General features: G+C 50.8%; 8 protein-coding genes across 8 annotated transcripts; 5 read left to right on the forward strand and 3 right to left on the reverse strand.

The window, feature by feature from the left end:
- Window positions 1–251: 251 nt before the first annotated feature.
- On the reverse strand, window positions 252–3,969 carry ALTATR162_LOCUS4464 (uncharacterized protein; the record flags this gene model as incomplete). Its single annotated transcript, XM_043312075.1, has 3 exons — window positions 252–807; window positions 860–1,160; window positions 1,209–3,969. 3 exons carry the CDS (start codon window positions 3,967–3,969, stop codon window positions 252–254), a joined length of 3,618 nt encoding a protein of 1,205 aa, XP_043168010.1.
- Window positions 3,970–4,377: 408 nt separating this feature from the next.
- ALTATR162_LOCUS4465 (uncharacterized protein) lies at window positions 4,378–5,570 on the reverse strand (the record flags this gene model as incomplete). Its single annotated transcript, XM_043312076.1, has 4 exons — window positions 4,378–5,198; window positions 5,246–5,313; window positions 5,363–5,442; window positions 5,493–5,570. 4 exons carry the CDS (start codon window positions 5,568–5,570, stop codon window positions 4,378–4,380), a joined length of 1,047 nt encoding a protein of 348 aa, XP_043168011.1.
- A 351-nt stretch (window positions 5,571–5,921) lies between these two features.
- On the reverse strand, window positions 5,922–6,934 carry ALTATR162_LOCUS4466 (uncharacterized protein; the record flags this gene model as incomplete). Its single annotated transcript, XM_043312077.1, has 3 exons — window positions 5,922–6,264; window positions 6,320–6,543; window positions 6,605–6,934. 3 exons carry the CDS (start codon window positions 6,932–6,934, stop codon window positions 5,922–5,924), a joined length of 897 nt encoding a protein of 298 aa, XP_043168012.1.
- A 397-nt stretch (window positions 6,935–7,331) lies between these two features.
- ALTATR162_LOCUS4467 (uncharacterized protein) lies at window positions 7,332–8,045 on the forward strand (the record flags this gene model as incomplete). Its single annotated transcript, XM_043312078.1, has 1 exon — window positions 7,332–8,045. The coding sequence occupies one exon, from the start codon at window positions 7,332–7,334 to the stop codon at window positions 8,043–8,045; it is 714 nt and encodes a 237-aa protein (XP_043168013.1).
- A 501-nt stretch (window positions 8,046–8,546) lies between these two features.
- On the forward strand, window positions 8,547–9,903 carry ALTATR162_LOCUS4468 (uncharacterized protein; the record flags this gene model as incomplete). Its single annotated transcript, XM_043312079.1, has 2 exons — window positions 8,547–9,140; window positions 9,193–9,903. The coding sequence occupies 2 exons, from the start codon at window positions 8,547–8,549 to the stop codon at window positions 9,901–9,903; spliced, it is 1,305 nt and encodes a 434-aa protein (XP_043168014.1).
- A 905-nt stretch (window positions 9,904–10,808) lies between these two features.
- ALTATR162_LOCUS4469 (uncharacterized protein) lies at window positions 10,809–12,424 on the forward strand (the record flags this gene model as incomplete). The annotated part of the gene is made up of 3 exons (XM_043312080.1): window positions 10,809–10,983; window positions 11,035–11,441; window positions 11,492–12,424. The coding sequence occupies 3 exons, from the start codon at window positions 10,809–10,811 to the stop codon at window positions 12,422–12,424; spliced, it is 1,515 nt and encodes a 504-aa protein (XP_043168015.1).
- Window positions 12,425–13,306: 882 nt separating this feature from the next.
- ALTATR162_LOCUS4470 (uncharacterized protein) lies at window positions 13,307–14,581 on the forward strand (the record flags this gene model as incomplete). The annotated part of the gene is made up of 4 exons (XM_043312081.1): window positions 13,307–13,333; window positions 13,378–13,693; window positions 13,751–13,912; window positions 13,962–14,581. The coding sequence occupies 4 exons, from the start codon at window positions 13,307–13,309 to the stop codon at window positions 14,579–14,581; spliced, it is 1,125 nt and encodes a 374-aa protein (XP_043168016.1).
- Window positions 14,582–14,975: 394 nt separating this feature from the next.
- Window positions 14,976–16,345, forward strand: ALTATR162_LOCUS4471 (uncharacterized protein; the record flags this gene model as incomplete). Its single annotated transcript, XM_043312082.1, has 2 exons — window positions 14,976–14,978; window positions 15,032–16,345. 2 exons carry the CDS (start codon window positions 14,976–14,978, stop codon window positions 16,343–16,345), a joined length of 1,317 nt encoding a protein of 438 aa, XP_043168017.1.
- Between the last annotated feature and the right edge of the window lie 3,601 nt (window positions 16,346–19,946).

A 19,946-nucleotide genomic window follows, 5' to 3' on the forward strand; every position in this document is an offset into this window, starting at 1 on the left:
AAGAATCGTTGAGTAGAGATATCACAACCAATATTTACTGCAACCATTACTTGTAGACAGATCTAGAATTCGAATGATTATAGCTACTCCACCAATCCAGTTACGAACCATCCAGATGCTATTCCACATGGTGTTACCATCCTCATCCCTGCAATGCCGTCCCATGAAACGCCGCGCTATAAGACCAATGTATCCGTTTTGGGGTTAGTCGGGGGAGAGGAAGCCGCCCGGGCACTCTGTGACGGGCAACTCTACAAAATATCCATATCATCCGCAGGATCCACAAAAGGAAACTGTCCACTCTCAATTGCCGCAATCCGGTCAAGCTCCGTCTGATACTCCTTCCTCAGTGTATCTAGTGTGATGATCTGCCTCTTAAGCAATTTCTTCCCCTGGCCGATACCCCACTGTGGTGGTCCGCCAATTCCACCGCCTTCTATACGCTGCTCAGCCAGGATGTAGGCGTCTTCTTTGCTGACCGCTGATAGCGTGTTGATGATCATGAGGTAGCACTGCGTTAGAGATTCATCTGCGGGATCGTGGATCTTGGACGAGGTGGATTTAAGGCGCTGTAAGCGTTCGTGAAGGATCGATGCTGCGCCGCGGAAGTTGTTGCGAGAGATGCGGAAGGAGTAGAGAATTTGATGGTACGGGGGTCCGGACGCAAGGTTGAGAGTCTTTTGGCAGAGACAGGTGAGGATGTTGTCGACCGAGTCTGTTAAACCGACGAAGGGGAATTTAAGGAGGGCAGTAGTTTGCGATTGGGTGACCATGGTTGCGATGAGGGTCTGGAGATCGGAAAGTTTCCTGCGGAACAGTCAGTATGTAAAGTTGTTATGAAGACATTTCTTTGACTTACAAGGCTGCATCGCTATGCCTGATCAACGCGGAGTACGCATCGTGGAATCTGGATGTTTGTATCGAAGCGGTGAAGAGTCGTTGGAGGAGGTCGGTTTTCAGTTCCTCACCTTCCTGGCCCATCAGAGATCGTAGGCCGAGTTTGGCAAAGTCGGCAACATAGGAGTATGCCCTGGCTTTTTCGAATAAACCGATGACGTGACTGTAGTAGTGTGCTAGGCCTTCAGAGAACGAGTTCCGCTCGACTTCTGATACAAGGCCTGCCGTGTCTTCTTCCGCAACGTCGAACATTGGACCAAGAGCTATAAAGTTTAGTACTCTGTAGGCAAGCTTGCATATGGTGGACTTACCCATGGTGTATGCAGGCTTCTGGAAGCACACAGATGCCAGCGCATTGTCGCCCAGTGCAAGGTACATGCGCCCTTTGAGATAGGAGGCCCAATGACCTTCTGGCAGGAATTTGGAAAAGTCCATAGCGAGGTTGTACTCTTGCTGTGCTAAGAGATATCCCATTATGTCCTCTACGACGTTTTCAAAGTCATGTTCCTTAAAAATGAACGATAGCCAACCGCGACTCCAGTGGGTGAGTAGACCTGCCTTCATGTCTTTTGGCAGCAATACCTCAAAGGCACGGAAACCGTAAACACCCTCAAGTACTGTTTGTGTAAATGGAAGCTTCTTGCCAGTCTTGAACGTCTCGCTTAACATGCGGTTCAAATGTTCTGATGCTTCGCCCGTCATACTTTGATGAGCCCACACTGTGCGAGCTAACCAAGACACCACCATGCAGTCCTTGTATCGAAGCAAGAGTTCTGCAAAGACTTCAGACGCATCCCACTCATTATGCGTCTCTCCCTCTAGCTCGACAAACATGAACAGCAATAGGACAAGCAGATCCAACAAAGCGTTGTGGTCATTCTCAAGGGTCTCCTTGGACACGGAAGATAGCGCACTCAGTCCGTACCTTGCGATTTGCTTTCTCGACTGAGGCCTGCCGTCGTGTTCATAGTCCAACTTCCTAATGGCTCGGAGGAACGTTTCGGTGCCGAGATCCTTCACTTCCATACCGAGCTCTTCAACAAGAACCGTGACGTCCTCGTCAGTCACATGTTGTGAAAGCTCGCTGTTGGCCTCGATCCATTCCATGCGATCTAAAATTGTCATGTTCCGGCTTTGGAGTAGGTCCATCTCCATGTGACGTTGAATTTGCTGTTGGACGAAGGATGGTAGCCGTTGGCGGAAGGAAGCTGCGGCATTCAGTAGACGTGCCACGTCGCGAGATTCTGAGGTATCGAGGGTTTGACGTAGAGGTTTGCTCAGCATACGCGAACTTGAGATGGCAGCCGCATTCAGTGTGGTTACTTCCGACTCACTGCAGTTTCTTATCGCAGAAATGTGGTCGCTCAACACTAGCCAGGGCCTGTCAGTAGCCCGGTCGTAAACGAGTGACAGCGATTCCCCTCTCCGCTTGTGTAAATCTTTCACCAAGCTCCAGTATGCCTGCCATTCTGCTGTTATGGCTTTGCCGAGATCTTCTGTTTGCGGACTGTGTTCGACAGCGAGGGTGACGATAGTGGCGCTCAGACGCTCCTTCAAGCTACCTCGATTCGACGATCGGCTTAACCGTACCCGCTCTGAACCTCTCTTGTAGATGAGCAGCGACGTCTCCAGTGTTGCAATCGTGAACCGTCCGGGGTAGAATAGGAAGTCGATCCACTGATCGGAGACATCCTGATCAGGTTCCAACTCTCGCTCGCTAGGGTTCGCAGGATTGACCTTCAGTGCCTCGACGGTCAACGGGCCTGAGTCGACAGACACCCAATCGCTCTTCCAAGTCTGCGTTCGTTGGTCGGCGAAATCGGTAAGGTCGAATTTGAGGGAGTAGACTTTACTACTCGGTCCTGACCTGGCGCGTATCCAGATCTCCGAGCCCCTCCACCCGGGTCCTGGAACGATGTGGAATTCCTCTAGGGTCCATACCGTCGTGTTCATGAGTTCATCAATCGGCGGAATAAGTTCTGAGTCCTGTGCAGCGTCGTAGAATCCATGCTCCTGGTCGTCCGCATCTCTCACACCCCAAAACTTGAATTGATGTTGCTTCGGAGAGTATGTAACGACGTGATATTCCGCGCCTCCTATCCCACCGTGGACGTCGACAACAGCCATGAGCATTGATTGTGACGGTCCAATGGAATACGAAGCTTGAGACTTCTCCAGAGCGAGATCACCGGTACCCAAAAGGTCGATGTGGGCGCCTGGCTTGCCTGACGCGATATTCCACGCCCTTATCGAGTGGTCCAGACATACTGAGAGGATGTGTTGCTTGTCCGGTGATATGGCGACCGCAGCGGCGGCTGATATGGCAAGATCCGCGTTCTCGAACCGGACTGTGGGCTGCGCTTTCCATGATAGAAGACCACCGAATGACCAATTGCTTTGTTGGTACCGTGATCCATCCCATGTGTTGTTGACCTTGTCCCAAATCAAGCGACAAACGGCTCCATCGTCGAGTGTTACCAGTAGCTCGTCTGCGCTTTGGGCGACTAATCGGTAGGGTATGCGCCCGCTAAAGAGCGCGGGCTCAAACCTCTTGCACCAGGTTTCAGGGTCCTGCTCTGAGGCTGCGGGGTTGGCGAAGAAGTCGCGGTGCAATGTAACTGTGTAGAGCTCGTTGGACGTAGTGATTGCAAAGACGGTCAATGCATCTCGGTCGGTGGGCTCAGCGAAAGCCACGCAAAAGGGTCGAATCGGGGCGGGGAACTGGAAGAGGAGTGTCAAGTTTGCTTCAAACCTGTCGGTAAAGTCGTGATCCAGGTCAGTCGACTGTATCTCCAACATCTTTCGGTTGTCCAGCACCCGCCAGAGGAAGCTTCGTGGGTATGCATGGTGTTGCCGGAAGTACATCGACCCATCTGCGGCCAAATGGCGTCTCGTGAACGCCTCCTCGTCCTTTTCCGCATAATGCTCTGTAATCAGGCTGCGCTTCACGGTGCCTCGTGTGCCGAATGGAGCGTACGTTGGAATGGAAAATACGATGGTCGAGCCAGGAAAGGCGGGTTCAATGTTCAATCGCGCCTCTTTGTAGAGACATGTGCCTCCATTTTGAACCATGGTGATCGCATGCGAAAGGGTTGCGGTCGTCGTCGCCGAAGTTGAGAGGTTGTGGCGCGCGTTTGGTTGGAGTTGCGGCGGTCGGCGCGGAGGTGGAGCTCACAAAAACAGTTGTCGCGATGGATGCGCGAAGCTGTCCAGCGCACGGACGCGGCTTTGTCCTTCACTGCAGATCGTCCTTGTCGCCCTCAAGCTAGTCTGCATAAGTAGTGTGCTTCACGAACCACAGAGCACACAAGATAAAGCTGTTAATGATGATGCTCTTAGGATCAAGCACTGTATTAGGATATCATATATGGATTGCATAAGCGTAAATCGTGTAAAGCCAAACACATCTAGATCGTCACGGCTCCTGAACGCCTTGCACTGGCAATGCGAATCGCAGCCGAACACCCTCCATCTGCCACATCACCTGTTATTCCTCTCCTCAAGGTCCTTCTCCTTGGGATCACCAATGCCATCTTCGTTGATGGCGAACAAACAATCGCTCTCTGGCAGACATGGGCTGTCGTAGATCTTGCAAACACGCGTTTCTCCCCTGCCCTTTCTCAGGCTAAGTCGAGTCGTACTTGCGTGTGCGATGATGTTTCCTCCGATAGGCTTCTTCGGGTCGGGGTTGAACATGGCACTTGGTCCACCATCCACTTGTGCGACGACTTGGTTCGTGATTACAACCGCGATACCAAATTCATCCGCAAGTCGTTGTAGCGTGCGCATAAATTTGGCCAGATGTGTTTGCCTAGCAGAAAGCTCTCCACGTCCTGCGAAATCTGTTCGATATAGTGCGGTGGCGGAATCGACCACGAGCAACGAGAATCGTGTCTCCGTCATCATCTGTGCGGCTTGGTTGAGAAGCTCCAGCTGGTGATCAGAGTTGTATGCGCGTGCATAAGCAACATTATCTAGAACCTCTTCACCCGAAAGTCCGAATCGATTTGCGACAGCCAGACATCGCACTGGTCGGAAGGTACCCTCGGTGTCGATGTATAAGCATTTGCCCTCACCACCTCCCATGTCGAATGGTAGTTGGCAGGTAACGGCAAGGGTATGGCAAATCTGACTCTTTCCCGTTCGGAACTCGCCAAAGATCTCAGTAATAGAGCCAGTCTCGATGCCACCTGCCAACAGCGTGTCCAATTGTTTCGAGCCGGTCGTGATTGAGATCAATTCGCTGCGGCGGGAGTGCATCTCGGTGGCTGTAGTGAACCCCATAGGGACGAGTTTAGACGCTGATGAAGTTAGTAACATGCAACATAGCGGCTTCATCGATACGTACCTTCTGCAAGTAGCTTTGAAGCCTTTTGTTCGGATATGCCTTTTATTTGCTCAAGCGCTCGTCGTGGCCTGCCTGGTGTTAGTGGCGGGGCCAACTCATTTACAGTGGCCGACATACGTATAGGCAATCGACTCTACGGTATTGAAACCGCCTTCGACAATCAATTTAATGTCGCGTGCAGTCAGTCCATTGACTCCCTGGCATCTTGTCAGTGCCCGTTACGCGTTCAAAGTCCAATTTAGCCTACCTCAAGCGCAGACACCGGAGTGGGCGCACCAGGGCCACCCATGGTGCTATCCTCGAATTGCTCTTCTTCGGCACTCATCTTGACGGGGTTGAGACGGTGGAAAGGTGTAAAAAGGTGATTGTACTGTAGTTGAGAGTGTAGTGTGCGAGAGGAAAGGATGAGTGGCGAGCGGGCATCTAGATCAGGCGCGTCGCACTAGCGTCAAACGCGTTCTCACATGACGATGCTAAATCGCCACACAGCAGGCTCCCACGCTCATGCCCGACTTTACTCCGCAACACCGAAGACCCTTCACGCACTGGACGTCCATGTAACATGTGTTTTCATATCAATATGTTCATTTCTTTCTATGCTCATATCTTTCTATGTTCATAACTTTCTATGTTCGTGGTATCATAGTACGTAAAGACATCGGTCAACTCAAAAGACCTACTCGTCATCGCCAAAGAAGACCTTGACTGGCAGCCAGGAGTCACCGCAGACCTTGAAGCGCTCAGGCAGCGAGTTGATCTCCTTCATCTCCTCGTCGGTCAGCTCCCAGTCGTCGAGCTGGAAGTTGCCCATGATGCGGGATGCTGTGACGGACTTGGGGATGACACTGGAGCCACGCTGGAGACCCCACATGAGCAGGACCTGCTGGACGGACTTGCCCTTGTTGTCGGCGAGCTTCTTGAGCTTCTCGTTCTTGTAGAGAGGAGAGTCGGTTGAGCCGAGGCAGGAGTAGGCGGTGGCGTGGATGCCCTTCTCCTTGCAGTAGTCGAGGAGCTTAGGCCTAACCTCACTGTTAGTTTGCATGCACACAGGTAAACTGCAAAGACTTGACTTACGAGGGGTTGTTGGGGTGGAGCTCAATCTGGTTGACGGCGGGTGTGATCTTGGTACGAGAGTCGGCGAACAGCTTCTCGAGGTTCTTGATAGCGAAGTTGGAAACACCAATGTTCTTCACGCGGCCAGACTCGGGCAACTTCTGCATCTCAGCCCAGGTGTCCTTGAAGTCCCAGTCGGGGTAGTGCTTCTTGAGGTCGTCGGGGTCGGTCGAAGAAGGCCAATGCTGTGGTTTTGTAAGTGTTTAGTCCTTTTAGAGGCTGTACCCTGACATTGAGCAAACGTACCATGAGGTAAAGGTCAACGTAGTCGAGACCAAGGCTGTTCAGAGAGCTGGTGATGCCCTCCTCGACGCGCTTGTGCCATGGGTTGTCGAGCTTGGTGGTAACCCAGATCTGCTCACGGGGTACACCAGAGTCCTTGATACCCTCGCCAACCTCCTTCTCGTTACCGTAGGCAAGCGCGGTGTCAATGTGACGGTATCCTCCTTGAAGGGCAGCCTTGACGGCTTCGCGAACCTCACCAGGCTTTGACTGCCATGTGCCGAGACCGACAGCTGGGATCTTTGCGCCAGTGTTGAGCGTGAAGTGCTCCTTGGTCCAGTTCTTGGGTGCCATTGTTGCTAGAGTACGAATTATAGAATGTAAGGTCAAGTTTGGAATGGAGGAGATTTGAAAGATGGCAGGAATGGCAAACTTTTGAAGGGTGGACTGAACGAGGGGCAGCGCCGACGCGTTGTGTACCCCTCCTACGTCAGGGCCATCCTTCACCCATTACATCAGTAACTGTACCGAGCTACTTTAAGCACCGGCATAAAACCTCCACGTATCAGGACGCGATTTGCCCGCGGGTGAGGTTAAACGGGTGGGGGGTGGAGACCAACCCACCTGACGCTAGTGCGCAAGAGGAAGCCGGAACAGTTACTACTTTTTTTTGCCGTTCTGCCGTTGAACATTCCCGCTTGCACTGCACCGTCATCAGCAACCTGCACTAGCCGTGTAAGTGTGGACCGCAATGTCTTCAGGATTCGTCAGTGGCGGTAAAGCTGGCGAGGAAGTAGAGCGCGACGATGAGTGGAAGAAAGCCCAGCAAGAGATTGAAGATGCTAGACGCGCAAAAGCCGATCTAGCAAAGCAGCAAGACGGAAAGAGTCTCTTCGAAGTCCTACAAGCAAACAAAGACAAAAAACAAGCTGAATTCGAGGAAAAGGCGCGATACAAATTGCATGTCGCTCTCGACGATGAGGAAGCTGACTACCTGGACTCGGTGCTTGAAAAGAAGCGCTTGGAGGAAGCGAACGTAAAAAAAGAGACTTTTGAGCAATTGGACCTATTCCGCAGACAGCGAGAGGAAGCCGAAAGGAAAGCTCGAGGTCTTGAAGAAGAGAGCACAGAGGCGCCCAAAGAGGAGGATGTCGGACAGTGGGCAGCAGTCGGGCGGAAGAGGAAGAAGGGTTCTGAAGCTGGTCTGTTGAAGGGTGTCAAACTGAGGAAGTCGAGCTCCGTGACTGAAGAGAAAAACACCATCGACGAAGCAAAGGCGAAGAAGCAGTCTGCACCGGATGTTAGGACGAACACACCTTCTGCCACAAGCGGTGGCAACGGCGCAAAAGTTCCTACGACAACATCCGCAAATATAACCAAGTCACCAGCACGGCAGCCCCCATCCAAGCCCGTGAACACGATTTCGCTCGGGCTGGGCTATGCATCTTCAGACGATGAAGATTGAGTCGCTCTCGAGGCCCAAATGCCACCTATTAAGGCCAGCGGCTGCCATATAATCGGGTATTTTCTTCGGTAAGAATTATACCATGCCAATTCGATACCACGATAGTTGCGATTACGCACTGGAAAGCTCCCTTCCGCCCGATGCCACCATAACCAACCATGCCTCATAAATTTTCATGTCATTGCTCAGTTCGTTGTGGCTGTACTATCATATGGAGCCACCAGGACGATTCTTGTGTGTTAGTGAAGGTCTCGCGTACGCGACTTGATGATGATGATGTCATTGGCTAGCCGTCTCGGCAGCGCTTACCTGTTTGTAGCGACATCTTGCGACAACAGCTTCCATCTGAAGTGACTATCAACCATACATTGGATTCTAAATATCAACGCTCATTCTCAAGTTTCCTGCCAGCCCACTAAGGATGAACTCGTGATCGGGCTAACGTGAACGACTCCATCTTCCTTCCCTCGTCGCGTCCTAGACGCGCAACGTCGCAACAACATGCCACATCAACCCTCCAACAACGAGGATTCCCCTCTTCTCCATGATAGCACCGGACCTATTCACAACGCGGAGAGCACCCATAATGTGGACGACAAAATGAATACACCTCTCATCTTCAAAATATCCGCAGCAATGTACTCATTCGTCACCCTCGGCCTTTTCAACTCCTCTATTGGCGCCGTCCTCCCCCTCCTCTCCCACCACTACTCCCTCACTGATCTCCAAGTATCCTCCATCTTCCTCGCCGGACCCATCGGCTACGTGCTTGCAGCCCAATGTAGTGACACTGTCCACTTCCGCTTTGGCCAACGAGGGATCGCAATTGCGGGGCCGCTTCTACAGATCTTGGCCACCGCGACTGCGGCAAGTCATCCACGATTTGGAGTGCTTCTGGTTGCGTTCATGTTCCAGGGGTTGGGAACGGGGCTTTTGGATGGGAGTTGGTGTGCGTGGGCTGGGAGTATGGAAAAGGCGAATACGGTTTCGGGGTTGCTACATGGATCTTATTCTGTGGGTGGGGCGATGGGGCCGTTTGTTGTTACTCTCTTGACTACTAGGCATTTTCCGTGGTGGACTTGGTACTCTATCTTGGTAAGTTTGTTGAATACCAGATTTTGCGAGTTTCTGGACTGATGGCTTATAGGCTGGAGCATGTGCTCTCTCTTTCTTGGTTCTGGTCACTGCATTTCGCAACGAAACTTCATCCGTCTATCGCGAGAGCAAGCAATCAAAAACCAACGATCCTAACATCGACGTCAAAGCCGTGTTCAAATACCGCGCTACCTGGTTCTGCGCAGCATACTTCCTCACCTACGTTGGCATTGAAACAGCAATTTCAGGCTGGATCGTGTCATTCATGCTGCGTAGCCGTCACGCGACCGCCTACGTCGCTGGCTTGTCTTCCTCTGGATATTGGATCGGCATGGCTGTTGGAAGACTGACCTTGGGTTTCGCTACAGATAGGATGGGAGTACGACGCGCGACTGGCCTGTACTTTGTTGTCGCTATCGGTATAGATGTACTCTTCGCTGCGCTGTCGTCTCCGGCCGCGTCTGTAGCTTTGATGACGATGCTGGGGTTTATCATGGGTCCGATGTTTCCGTCCGGTGTTGTTATGCTTACACGGCTGCTGCCGGCGGAATTACATGTTGCGGCTGTTTCTTTCGTGGCATCTTTGGGTCAGGTTGGAGCTGCTCTTTCCCCGTTTGCTATCGGTGCTGTTATTCAGGGCTTGGGCGTTGGCGTTTTCCGTTTTGCTGTCCTAGCTGAGACTGTGTTGGCGTTGTTGGTATGGATTGCTTTTGCGAGACTGCGTCCGGCTCTACGAGCTGTGTCTACCACGCGCCAGGACTGAGATAGCAGCACCATTCCGGATCAAGTCTTGCTCCATGTCTACTCTCGTACTGTAGCATTCCGATAGGACGAAAGTGCTCTGCAAATGTACACTTTTCGAGGGGTTCATGAGACTGGGGTTATGCATATCAACTTGTAAAGCCTCTTTACTACGACCTGCTCCTATTTTACGGCCTCTATGTTAGCTACATTTGCTGCTAGAGCTGGCTTTTATGATAAGGCGATAGTGCAAGAATAGGCGTGCAGAAGTCTGATTGATGTGGTCGAAAGCATGTGACTCCTTTCTTGGATCAATTTTAGGTGACAACGCCGAAGGATCACAAGATGACTGCGTCCCCGAATTGTGGTCGATCGAACCCAGGGTCGCCACCGACGGGACGGCTGCGAGATGAAGTGGAGGAGACCCTTGCCCGAAGGATTGGGGGCGTTCTCGCGCTAGTGGCCTAGCCTAGTCCGCGCTGCACCACGCGTACTTCGGACGGCAAACTGCTCCTTCATCCCTGCGTCCCTTGGCTGCTCAACCCGCTATCTTGTTCAACCATGACTTTCCGCATGTCCTCATCACAGGGCTGCAGAAGCCTCATAGAAGTCACACTTTATGTAACCTAACGTCTGGATCGCTGAAGTAGATGCCATACCTGCTTTGTATGTGCAAGTGGCACGACTTTTTCACTTGCCCTATACCACATAGTTCGCAAGTTGAATATGCAGGAAATCCTTCCTTCTTCCTGAACTGGCAAGAGCTCCGGTACCTGAGAGATCCAGGTGCGTTAGACCAACATACTTTCAGATTGAGTTGAGCCGCGGAGGCGAAAGGTTATATTTGTCCGATGTTCCTCATAAACACCAGCATTCGCTTGTCTGTTTTCCGTGCTCAGCCCTTGGTATTACTTCCTCAGACTCAACATGGTACTCTTAGCAGGTGTTGCAGCTCTTCTCTTTGCTGCGCCGTCAATCGCGACGGGGGCAGCAAAGAGCCTCTTCGGTGGAGAGAAAGTCGCCTGCTCGAAGTTGAAGTCTCGATACCCTGACAGTACCTTCTTACCTGGAACTCCAGGTTACGCATATGAGACTCAAGAACGTATGTCTTTGGAACCCAAACCCAAGCCCGACCTGCGCTAACGATTCGCAGCTTATTGGTCAGCCACGGTCTACAGCAGTCCTGCGTGCGTCTTCGTTCCTCAGAATGCCCAGCAAGTTTCGTATGCGGTCACTACGATGACCCTTACGCTCTCGAAATTCGCTATGCGGGGAGGAGGGCATATGCCAATACCCGGCTACAACGGAATCGATAGCTCCGGTGTGTTGATGTCTTCATCCAACCTGACTACCTTGTCGCTTTCGTCGGATAAGTCTATCGTCTCCGTTGGCCCTGGCAATAGGTGGAGAGATGTCTATGCTTATCTCAAGCCATCTGGATTGGCAGCTGTTGGAGGCCGTGTGGGCCACGTGGGCGTTCCTGGTCTGTTACTCGGTGGAGGAATTTCCTTCTACTCTTCGGAGTATGGGTTTGCTTCGGACAACGTTCAGAAGTATCAGGTATGTTGCCACCTCCTCCCTCAAGCTTAGGTCTGAGTTGACAATGATAGTGCGTTTTGTCCAGCGGACTTATTGTTGAAGCGACAGCAACAAACAAGTATTCCGATCTCTTCTGGGCATTGAGGGGTGGTGGAAACTCCTTCTGCATTGTCACACGATTTGACTTGCGACCAGTAGAGGGCAGCGACGTACACGTCGGCATCGGACAATTCGATCAGTCTCAAGCAGTTGGCTACCTGGACGGCGTTTATAACTTTGGGAAATACGGTGGTATCGACCCAAAAGCTGCCATCATACCGACAATCCTCACGTTCCCCGCAGCGAACTTGACAGTTTATGCGGCTGCGAAGTTCTACCACTCCCTCACTGACAACCCAGAGGTGTTTGAGAACTTCACCGCTCCAAAGCTTACCCCTGTCGCCGATTCGTACGCACTGCAACCACTTTCAGACTATATCTCAGCTACAGATGCTCTGCAGCCACTAGGACTACGCCAGGAATTCCGAACACTGTCTTCTCTCGTTGATCGTGATGCTGTTCAGCTCATTCACGACACCTTCATCTCAGGCGTAAATGCCAAGCTGGCTAGTGTTGCCAACCTTCAGGCTTCAATCACTTTCCAGCCTGTTACTAAGGCGTTCCTCTCGCACAGCGCTAAGACTGGAGGAAATCCTCAAGGTGTGGACATCTCGAAGGCACCTTTCTTCTGGATGGTGGAGAACTTCACCTGGTCTTCAGCAAGCGATGACACCACGGTGCGCGCTGCTGCTGATGAGATTACGGAAAACATCAACGGCTTGCTTCGCGCCAAATCATGGAACGCCCAGTATCTCTATATGAACGATGCAGGAAAGGGCCAGCCGATCTTCCAGAGCTATCCGGCTGCCAATCTGAGAAGGCTGAAGACCATCCGTACCAAGTACGATCCTCTTCGAGTCTATACTAACCTGATGCCTGGTGGCTGGAAAGTTGCCGATGCATGATCGATCAGTATAGACATCTCACTGAATCTTTCAGCTGTTTATATATAATACTACATATGGTACACTCTCTGAAGCTCCGCATACATGGAAGAAAATAACAGAAGTTAATGAGTCATCTACTATGCTGCAGTCTACAACAGCATATAACAAGGAAACTTAAGAAATGTGATAGTATTGTAGGCTCTTAGGTGACCTGAATACATAAACTGTTAGTGCTATGCTTATTGTAGTAGACTACCATCGAAAGCTTATTTGACACTGTTCAGCTTTTTCCTTGCACCTGGTGCAGCCAGCCATGCATTCATTCAAAAGTTCAGTATATCGACAGCGGACACGAGTTAGCTGTACCTCATCCCAGCGGAATCGATGAAAAGCTTGAACGCGAAGGAACGGCGCGAAGGAAGGGACAGCGTAACCGAGCCGTGTGTGACCCAAAGGATTGGGCCAGCCACCGCGGAACCATGACCATGCTTTCCGTGAGAGGCCGAGACCATGTCTAGCATCGGAGAGATTGCTCCACTAAGTTATACCCAGTGACATTGAGATGACATTCGGCACGCGTACCATCTTTTCAGCTAAAGTGTCAGCTTACATGGATGTGTGTTGGAAGGATTAGCCCGTAATTTGGCCGTTTCCTGTTTGAACAGTTGAAGTCCGATGGCTGAAGCGCGTCAAGGCCTTCTGCGGAGAGTTTCGCAGTCGACTTCAAACACATGGGGTAAGACTTGGAGTGCTAATATGTAGTCTGTAGCGCCGCGGCGGCAGCTATTGTGCCGTAGGGTCTGGCTCATGGGAGCTCGTATAGATAGATGTCCTTTTAAGTAGATTGTACTGGTCACGGTGTCGTTGATCCCACTTTGTACATGACGAGTGACGGCCAAGATGACGCTCAATTATACTGAACTCATGGTGAGTCGGGCAACAGCATGCAAAACAAGTCTAACAGTAGACAGGCGTTGATATGGAGTCTTTGGGGGGCATCATTCATCCTAACTGCATCAAGAGGCTTTCTACGATGGAAGTCTCAACGCCGAATCTTCGCAGACGATTACTTCGTCTTCTTTGGTTTACTCTCCTTGACTGCCCTCTCCGCGGTTATCACATGTTTGTTACCGCAGTTCTTTCTCGCACAAGAGTACATGAAAGAGTTGATAGTGGATCCACTCACACCGATGCCGCTGCCGCCAGACGAGTTCGTCGAGAGGACGCGTACTTCACTCAAGTTCATGTTCAGCCAAATGCTGTTGTTTTGGACTACTCTGTGGGCTGGTAAGTTTGGCTGTTTTACACGCGTACGAGGAATGTCATGCTGATATGTAATGTTAGCCAAATTTTCGATCCTGTTCTTCTTTAGGCGCCTAGTCATAGGGCTGCCCGCATACATGCGTGCTTGGTGGGCATGCTTTGTGTTGGTGCTACTCCTGTACCTTGCATCGGTTGCTTCAAATTTCCTAACCTGTCGGCCACTATCCAAGTACTGGAGCGCAAGTCAGTATCCCATTCCAATGGTTTCTGCACATTTTGCTAATTCTTGTAGCTGGATGCAGCGACCCAGATGACATTATCCGAGCCGATGCTTCTATCAAGTTTGCAACGAGCGCAGATGTCGTTTCCGATGCTCTTATCATGCTCCTCCCTTTAAACTTGTTACGCAAACTACAAGTTTCGCCCCAACAGAAGTTCGGCCTTGCCGTCATCTTCTCGCTTGGTACAGTCATCATTGCTTTCGCATTCGCGCGACTTGCGCAGGTCACAAAAGCCACTTCGAATCCGGATCCGGCCACGCTTGCTGATGGACCTGTGCTACTCAGCATGTGGAGTCACATCGAGTCGTCCGTTTCTGTCATAGTCGCCACGCTACCCGCGTTCAGATACCTGCTTAATGGGAAAATGGGGCGAACTCGGCCAAGTCGGTCTGCACCGCCAGTGTATGGCTCTGCAGAGCCAAGTGCATCGGGGGCCCAAAGCAAGGCACGTCGGGTGTTCAGTGGGCATCGATGGAGCCATAACACCGGTCTGAGGCTGCCGAGTAGTGAGCAAGGCAGGAAGGGAAGCAACGACTGGGGCAGTGAGACAGAGTTGAGACCCATGGCTGGGATCGAGAAACAAGTAGACTTCTCCATTGAGAGGGACCTGGCTACACCACGGCAGCGTTAGCTATAGCAGTCAAATTCTATGAAATTATGCAGTTGCGCGTGTTGGTTGTATTTGAGGTAATCCTGAACAAGAGCATCTTTCCTGTGTAAAATCTGTGAGTTGCAGAAGCTGTGAGTGATTTGTTACCTAGAAGTTGTTGGAGTACTACTAGATAGTAATGACGAAGAAGTGAAGGGGTGAGACTGAGAATAGGAATGACGCGCTAGAACGCGCTCAGATGTTGGCGAATTGCGGGGCGTCGCGATGCGAGGGCAGGTGCGTTGCAACTGCTGGTAGACAACAACCCTACTCGGAAGACAATATCAGTCAGTTGTTGTACAACAGCGCAATGAATTTCTTTTCTTCTCCCATGCAACCTATACATTCGCACTTCTGCTAGATCGCGCACACAATCATGGTAATAGTCGCATTGTTACATCACGTTTCCACAGCCTAACACTGCACACCCAGAACTCCAAATCCCTCCGCCGCCTCGCCGCCGACCACGGCTCCCTCCATACCGCCGGTCTCCCGCCAAATTACCTATTTCCTCCGGGAGCAGACGACTCGGCTGATCTCACCTCCCTCGACATCCTCCTCGCCGGCCCCGTCGGTACGCCCTACTCCGGCGGTGTATGGCGCTTACACCTCGATATCCCACCCACATACCCTACTGCACCCCCGACAGCCCAGTTCCGAACCCGACTATGGCACCCAAATATCGACGAAGCCACCGGCGCTGTGTGCGTCGAAACGCTGAAGCGCGATTGGAGCAGCACGCTGAAGCTTCGAGATGTTCTCGTCACTATATCATGTTTACTCATACAACCGAATCCAGCAAGTGCGCTCAACGAAGCGGCGGGGAAATTGGCCGTTGAAGACTGGGATGGATACTGTAGAAGAGCCAAGCTCATGACAGACATCCACGCCGCGGTACCGAGGGACATGGCAGATGAGGTTCGAGAGGCGCAGATGAGGGGAGAGGATAAGATTGCTGAGCCGGAACAAATACAACACATTGCGAAACCTCACTCCAAAGGCAAGGAGAGGGAGAGGGTCAAGGTCACACCGGCGGGGCCTAAGCTCACACGGCAGGCATCCGAAGATGAAGAGAACAGACGACGGAGAGGCGCAACGCAAGACCAAGACAGCGACCCTGAGGAGGACTGGATACCCGGACCGGGCGATAAGATGGGGAGACGAGCTGTAAGGATGAGGAGACAGGAAAACAACGTCCTTGGTATCGAAGGATTGGGAGGTCTCAACACACCACCAAAACGCGTCTTCGCCGCTACCCACACCCCATCGCGTACATCACCCACGTTGAGCGACAACGAGAATGGAAAGGAGGATATCCCCGACGATAACGAGCCTTTTATCACCGTCACCTCGAAACGGAATGCGCATACCCTCCACCTCACCTCAACAGAAACAGGAACAGGAACAAAGACAGGAGCAGGAGCGGAAACAGACACAGAAACCCCCAACCTCCTCAAATTCTCCCACCAAAACCCTTTCTCGGCTATCCAGCTAAACAATCAAACTCACCCCTTCTTCAAGGAGTTTTCGTATTCGTGGGAGGATGCAATGGTTTTGCATGATGCTGGTGTGGGTAATACTGGCAGTGGTGGTACAAGTAAATCCGATGTGAGAAAGAGACTTGCGGAAGACGAGTTTGACAAGAAGAAGAGGTGGGAGATGAAGAGGTTCAAGAGAGCGGGGTGCGATCTGAAGAGGTTTAATCGAGGAGATTTTGGGGCGAGAACGGGTGTTGGTCGGCTTTAGAAGATGTTGATGGGGAGGAAGGTATGGGGTTGATTGGGTGTAGTTATTTGGTCATGCATAGCGATATGGCGTTTTGGGTGTTGGAAAGACTGTTGATAAGTGTGCCATGGTGGTATGAGATATCCTATGAGTTAAATTCTACGGATCACGCTGAAGAGCGATGGTATAACATCGCGGCTTCGTTTTATATCAAGTCATATTGATCATTACCATCATCATCGTACTCGGTTTTCGTGCCTACAGCAATAGATTTGTCGTTACTGCTTACGAACTCCAGCACCGGCATCCGACCATGCTTTATCACGCTTTTTACTTTCAAGGTGCTCGACGCATCATGAGTCCAGCGAGTTGAGCTTTTTGGAAATAGCACCCGTTTCGCGGTGTAAGTGAAGGGAGCAAGAGAGACATCAGGAAGGCAGTGTTGATTTCATATCTCGCCCACAGCCTCTTTCTAGTTCTCAATCTTATCCACTCCCTCGTCCTCTCAATACCGCGGCAAGAAGACAGCGAAGACGAACATTGCGTCACAGACGTCGTCTTTTCAGCTCATGATATTGGTGTATCTTGGATTATGTTGGTTGATCCCGCCATGTCAAGCTCGGCAAGCTAGTTTGAAGTTTGAAGGGAAGAACAGGAAAAGCCAGAGGAGGACACACCTGGCATGTTCTGTAAACTTTGGATGGAGGCGCAATCTCCATATGGTTGTCTTCTTCTTGTTTTTAGACAAAGAAAAGAAGGGTGATAGATGTAGAAGGAACAAAGTCTGCCGGTGGATAGGTTTGTAGTAGGCGCAGGAATGACTTGCACACATAATCACCTGTTTGCTATTGTTTCTGTTCGGGTGCGTAATCTTTTTGAAGGCTGTTTATTGTGATTGGGGAAGGAGCCGGACAGAACACATGGATTGGACCGCTTGTCTTTTTGAGAAAGAGGAGCGTGGCCTCCATAGCGTGGTAGCCTTGAGTTTTGGAAAAGACCTCGTAAGAGGAGAAAGATGTAGGAAGGGTGCTTTGCCGTTCAGAAAAGTCTCTATATGCAGTGGCTCTAACAGTGGCGTTTCTATCGAATATCCGCTAGATGATTTTGGTGGATCGCAAGTCTGGTGTGGTGATCGGGAAAGGAGACATGACAGCATTGTAAAGTGTTTTTGGAGAAGCTGGCACAGTCTCCATGTGCTTTGCCGTCTTGCATTTTAGAATAATATAAGAAGATACGGGGAGCTGAAGGAGGAGTACTCCAACCGCAGTTCAAAGTTTTATAGTAGAAGCACGTAGTGGCGTCCACATAAGTTCCATCAGCTGTCCCTTGTATGCGCTCATGGATTTCTTGGACGAGAAGCGCCGGCTATTCTTTGTGATGTTCCCTTTTTCGAGGGCGCAGGAAGGCACATAGGTGGCAATGTCAGGATGTTTTGAGAAGAAACGCCGTCTCCATCGAGACCCGGGTGCTCGTATTTAGGAAGAGGAGAAGAAGGTGAAGTGATTGATGTACTGGAGGATGGCATAGCGAACAGGTATTTATACGTCGAGCGGCCCAGAAATTAAGAGGATAAGACAAAGAGCTGGCGCCGACCATGCGGTACCGTATCTTCTTTTTGAGTATTGTAGTGATATTGTAGGTCGCTGTTCATAAGATTTTGGTGGCCCAGTTTTCGAGGCACTGTAAAGGGGCGGAGTCATAACAACGTAACTGTTGCCACGTCTCCTTCCTTTAAATCTGTCATTCTTTCCCCATCCATGATGCCATGTACATAACAATCCCCAACCAAGGAATACTCCCCCAATCTAGAAGTTCGTCTTAAAATAAACGGCACCGTCCCTCCAAATAGAATCCAGACTTCGTCTCCTTCTCTTGGTGCGTACCCAAGCCCCATGTAGCCCAAATCTGTCGTAAAAAAGTGTTGGCCCTGTGTCGCAATGTAAAAGGATTTGCGGAAGTTCACAAAATCTGTATCTCCTGGTACTGCATGGGATGGCTGCGCGTCAGAGTTTGTGACCAGCCACGAACGGAAGAGGCTATATGAATGTTGATCGTCTAGTATCGCACGGCGAGTGATGGCAGATTCCGAGTGAGTGAACGTATCTCGAATAATAGTACGCCAGAAGGCTTCAGTGACAGGTACGTCCATTGCAAATCGATATGACGCGCTAGATTGGGTCGACAACACGACAGATTCCCATTCTTCGACAGTTTTGCGTTCTTGACCATCAACGTAGCTTTCTGCGACAGTTTGAACGGTGTCGACGCGGACTCCCGAGAGTTCAATCCTCGTGCCCTGTACAGTAAACGTAACTTTGTGTCCTTTCGATGCATTGAATATGGTGGAAAAGGCAATGCGTCGTAGGATGTCTTTGAAGAACAAAATAGTCCTAGACTCAGCGTCTGGTAAGACATCTGGTACCCATGTTGGAAGTCCTGGGTGCTGTAATCTCGGCCCTACCAGTGCGATGAGATTGCTTTCAGATGCGATTAGGAACTTGGTATAGTTAACGAACGTCTCCGCTACATTTAGCGAGTAGTCCGGTCTTAATAGCGGTTGATCGTGATTCTGGAGCAGCCCAAGAAATCCATACACTTTATCCCTAGCATCCGTTGCCTCTTTGTGCCGTAACAACCACATAGTCTCCCGAAACAAAACCGGCAGCTCTTTTGAACATGGTTGAAGATGCTGCACCCGTAAAGAGTAGAAGCTCCACAGGGTAAGTCTGACCTTGACAAGCTCGCCCCACAACGAAACAGTCATTTTCCAGGAAACGGACGTATGACAACAAGTTCCAGGAGGAAGATGCTTCAAAAAGCTTTCACAAACCCGGATGATCAGTTCCGTAGGCGCTGACACAGATCCTAAAACGAGAGTTGCATTCTCCGACAGGACAAATTCTTGGACGACCCAAATTCTGCGAAACCATGAGAGCTGCATAAGACGAAGCATTGCTTGCCATGCAATGGCGCATCTGTCTGATACACGAACTCTCCCATCGTCGCCAATACTGAAAACGACCTTCTTATCCCAGTGCTCATCAATGGACAAGAGATGTAGCATGGCAAATGCAGCGAGTGTCTCGTGCTCAAGATCCGTGAATGACGGGCTCTGGACGATTTGCTCCGCGTTCCGACTTAGCCACTCATAGCTTTTTCCATCCTCTAGATTTACTGGCAAGTACGCTAGACCGCTCTTCTCTCCAGAAATCGAGTCGCCCAACCAACTATAGCCTCCTTGTGCTTTGGAATAAATCTCACCCATAATGGCAACTTGGCTCCCTCGCTCTTCAAGGTCTGTTTGGTTGATACATATTGCATCAACCCACAGCAATAAGGTTTCTTTAGCCCTTCTCAGACGCCGGAGTGCGTTGAAAAGATTGACGGTGACCTCGAACGGTTGCCTACAAAGCTGGATTTGTCGTGTGGCAGTAGACCTGCCCCATACGTAAGAGAGGGTATGATATGATAGCTCAGCAGCGAGATACGTCACTTTTAAATCCATTTGTAACGGTGAGTCCCAGGAACCAGGCAATAATTGAAGCAGACGGATCTGGCGAATGGCAGGGTCCAAGGGTTGATAGATTTGGTTTAGCTCCATATCTAAATAAAAATCAGTAAG

This window comes from Alternaria atra, assembly GCF_907166805.1.
Source record: "Alternaria atra isolate CS162 genome assembly, contig: 23, whole genome shotgun sequence".
In the NCBI taxonomy this organism is placed as follows: domain Eukaryota; kingdom Fungi; phylum Ascomycota; class Dothideomycetes; order Pleosporales; family Pleosporaceae; genus Alternaria; species Alternaria atra.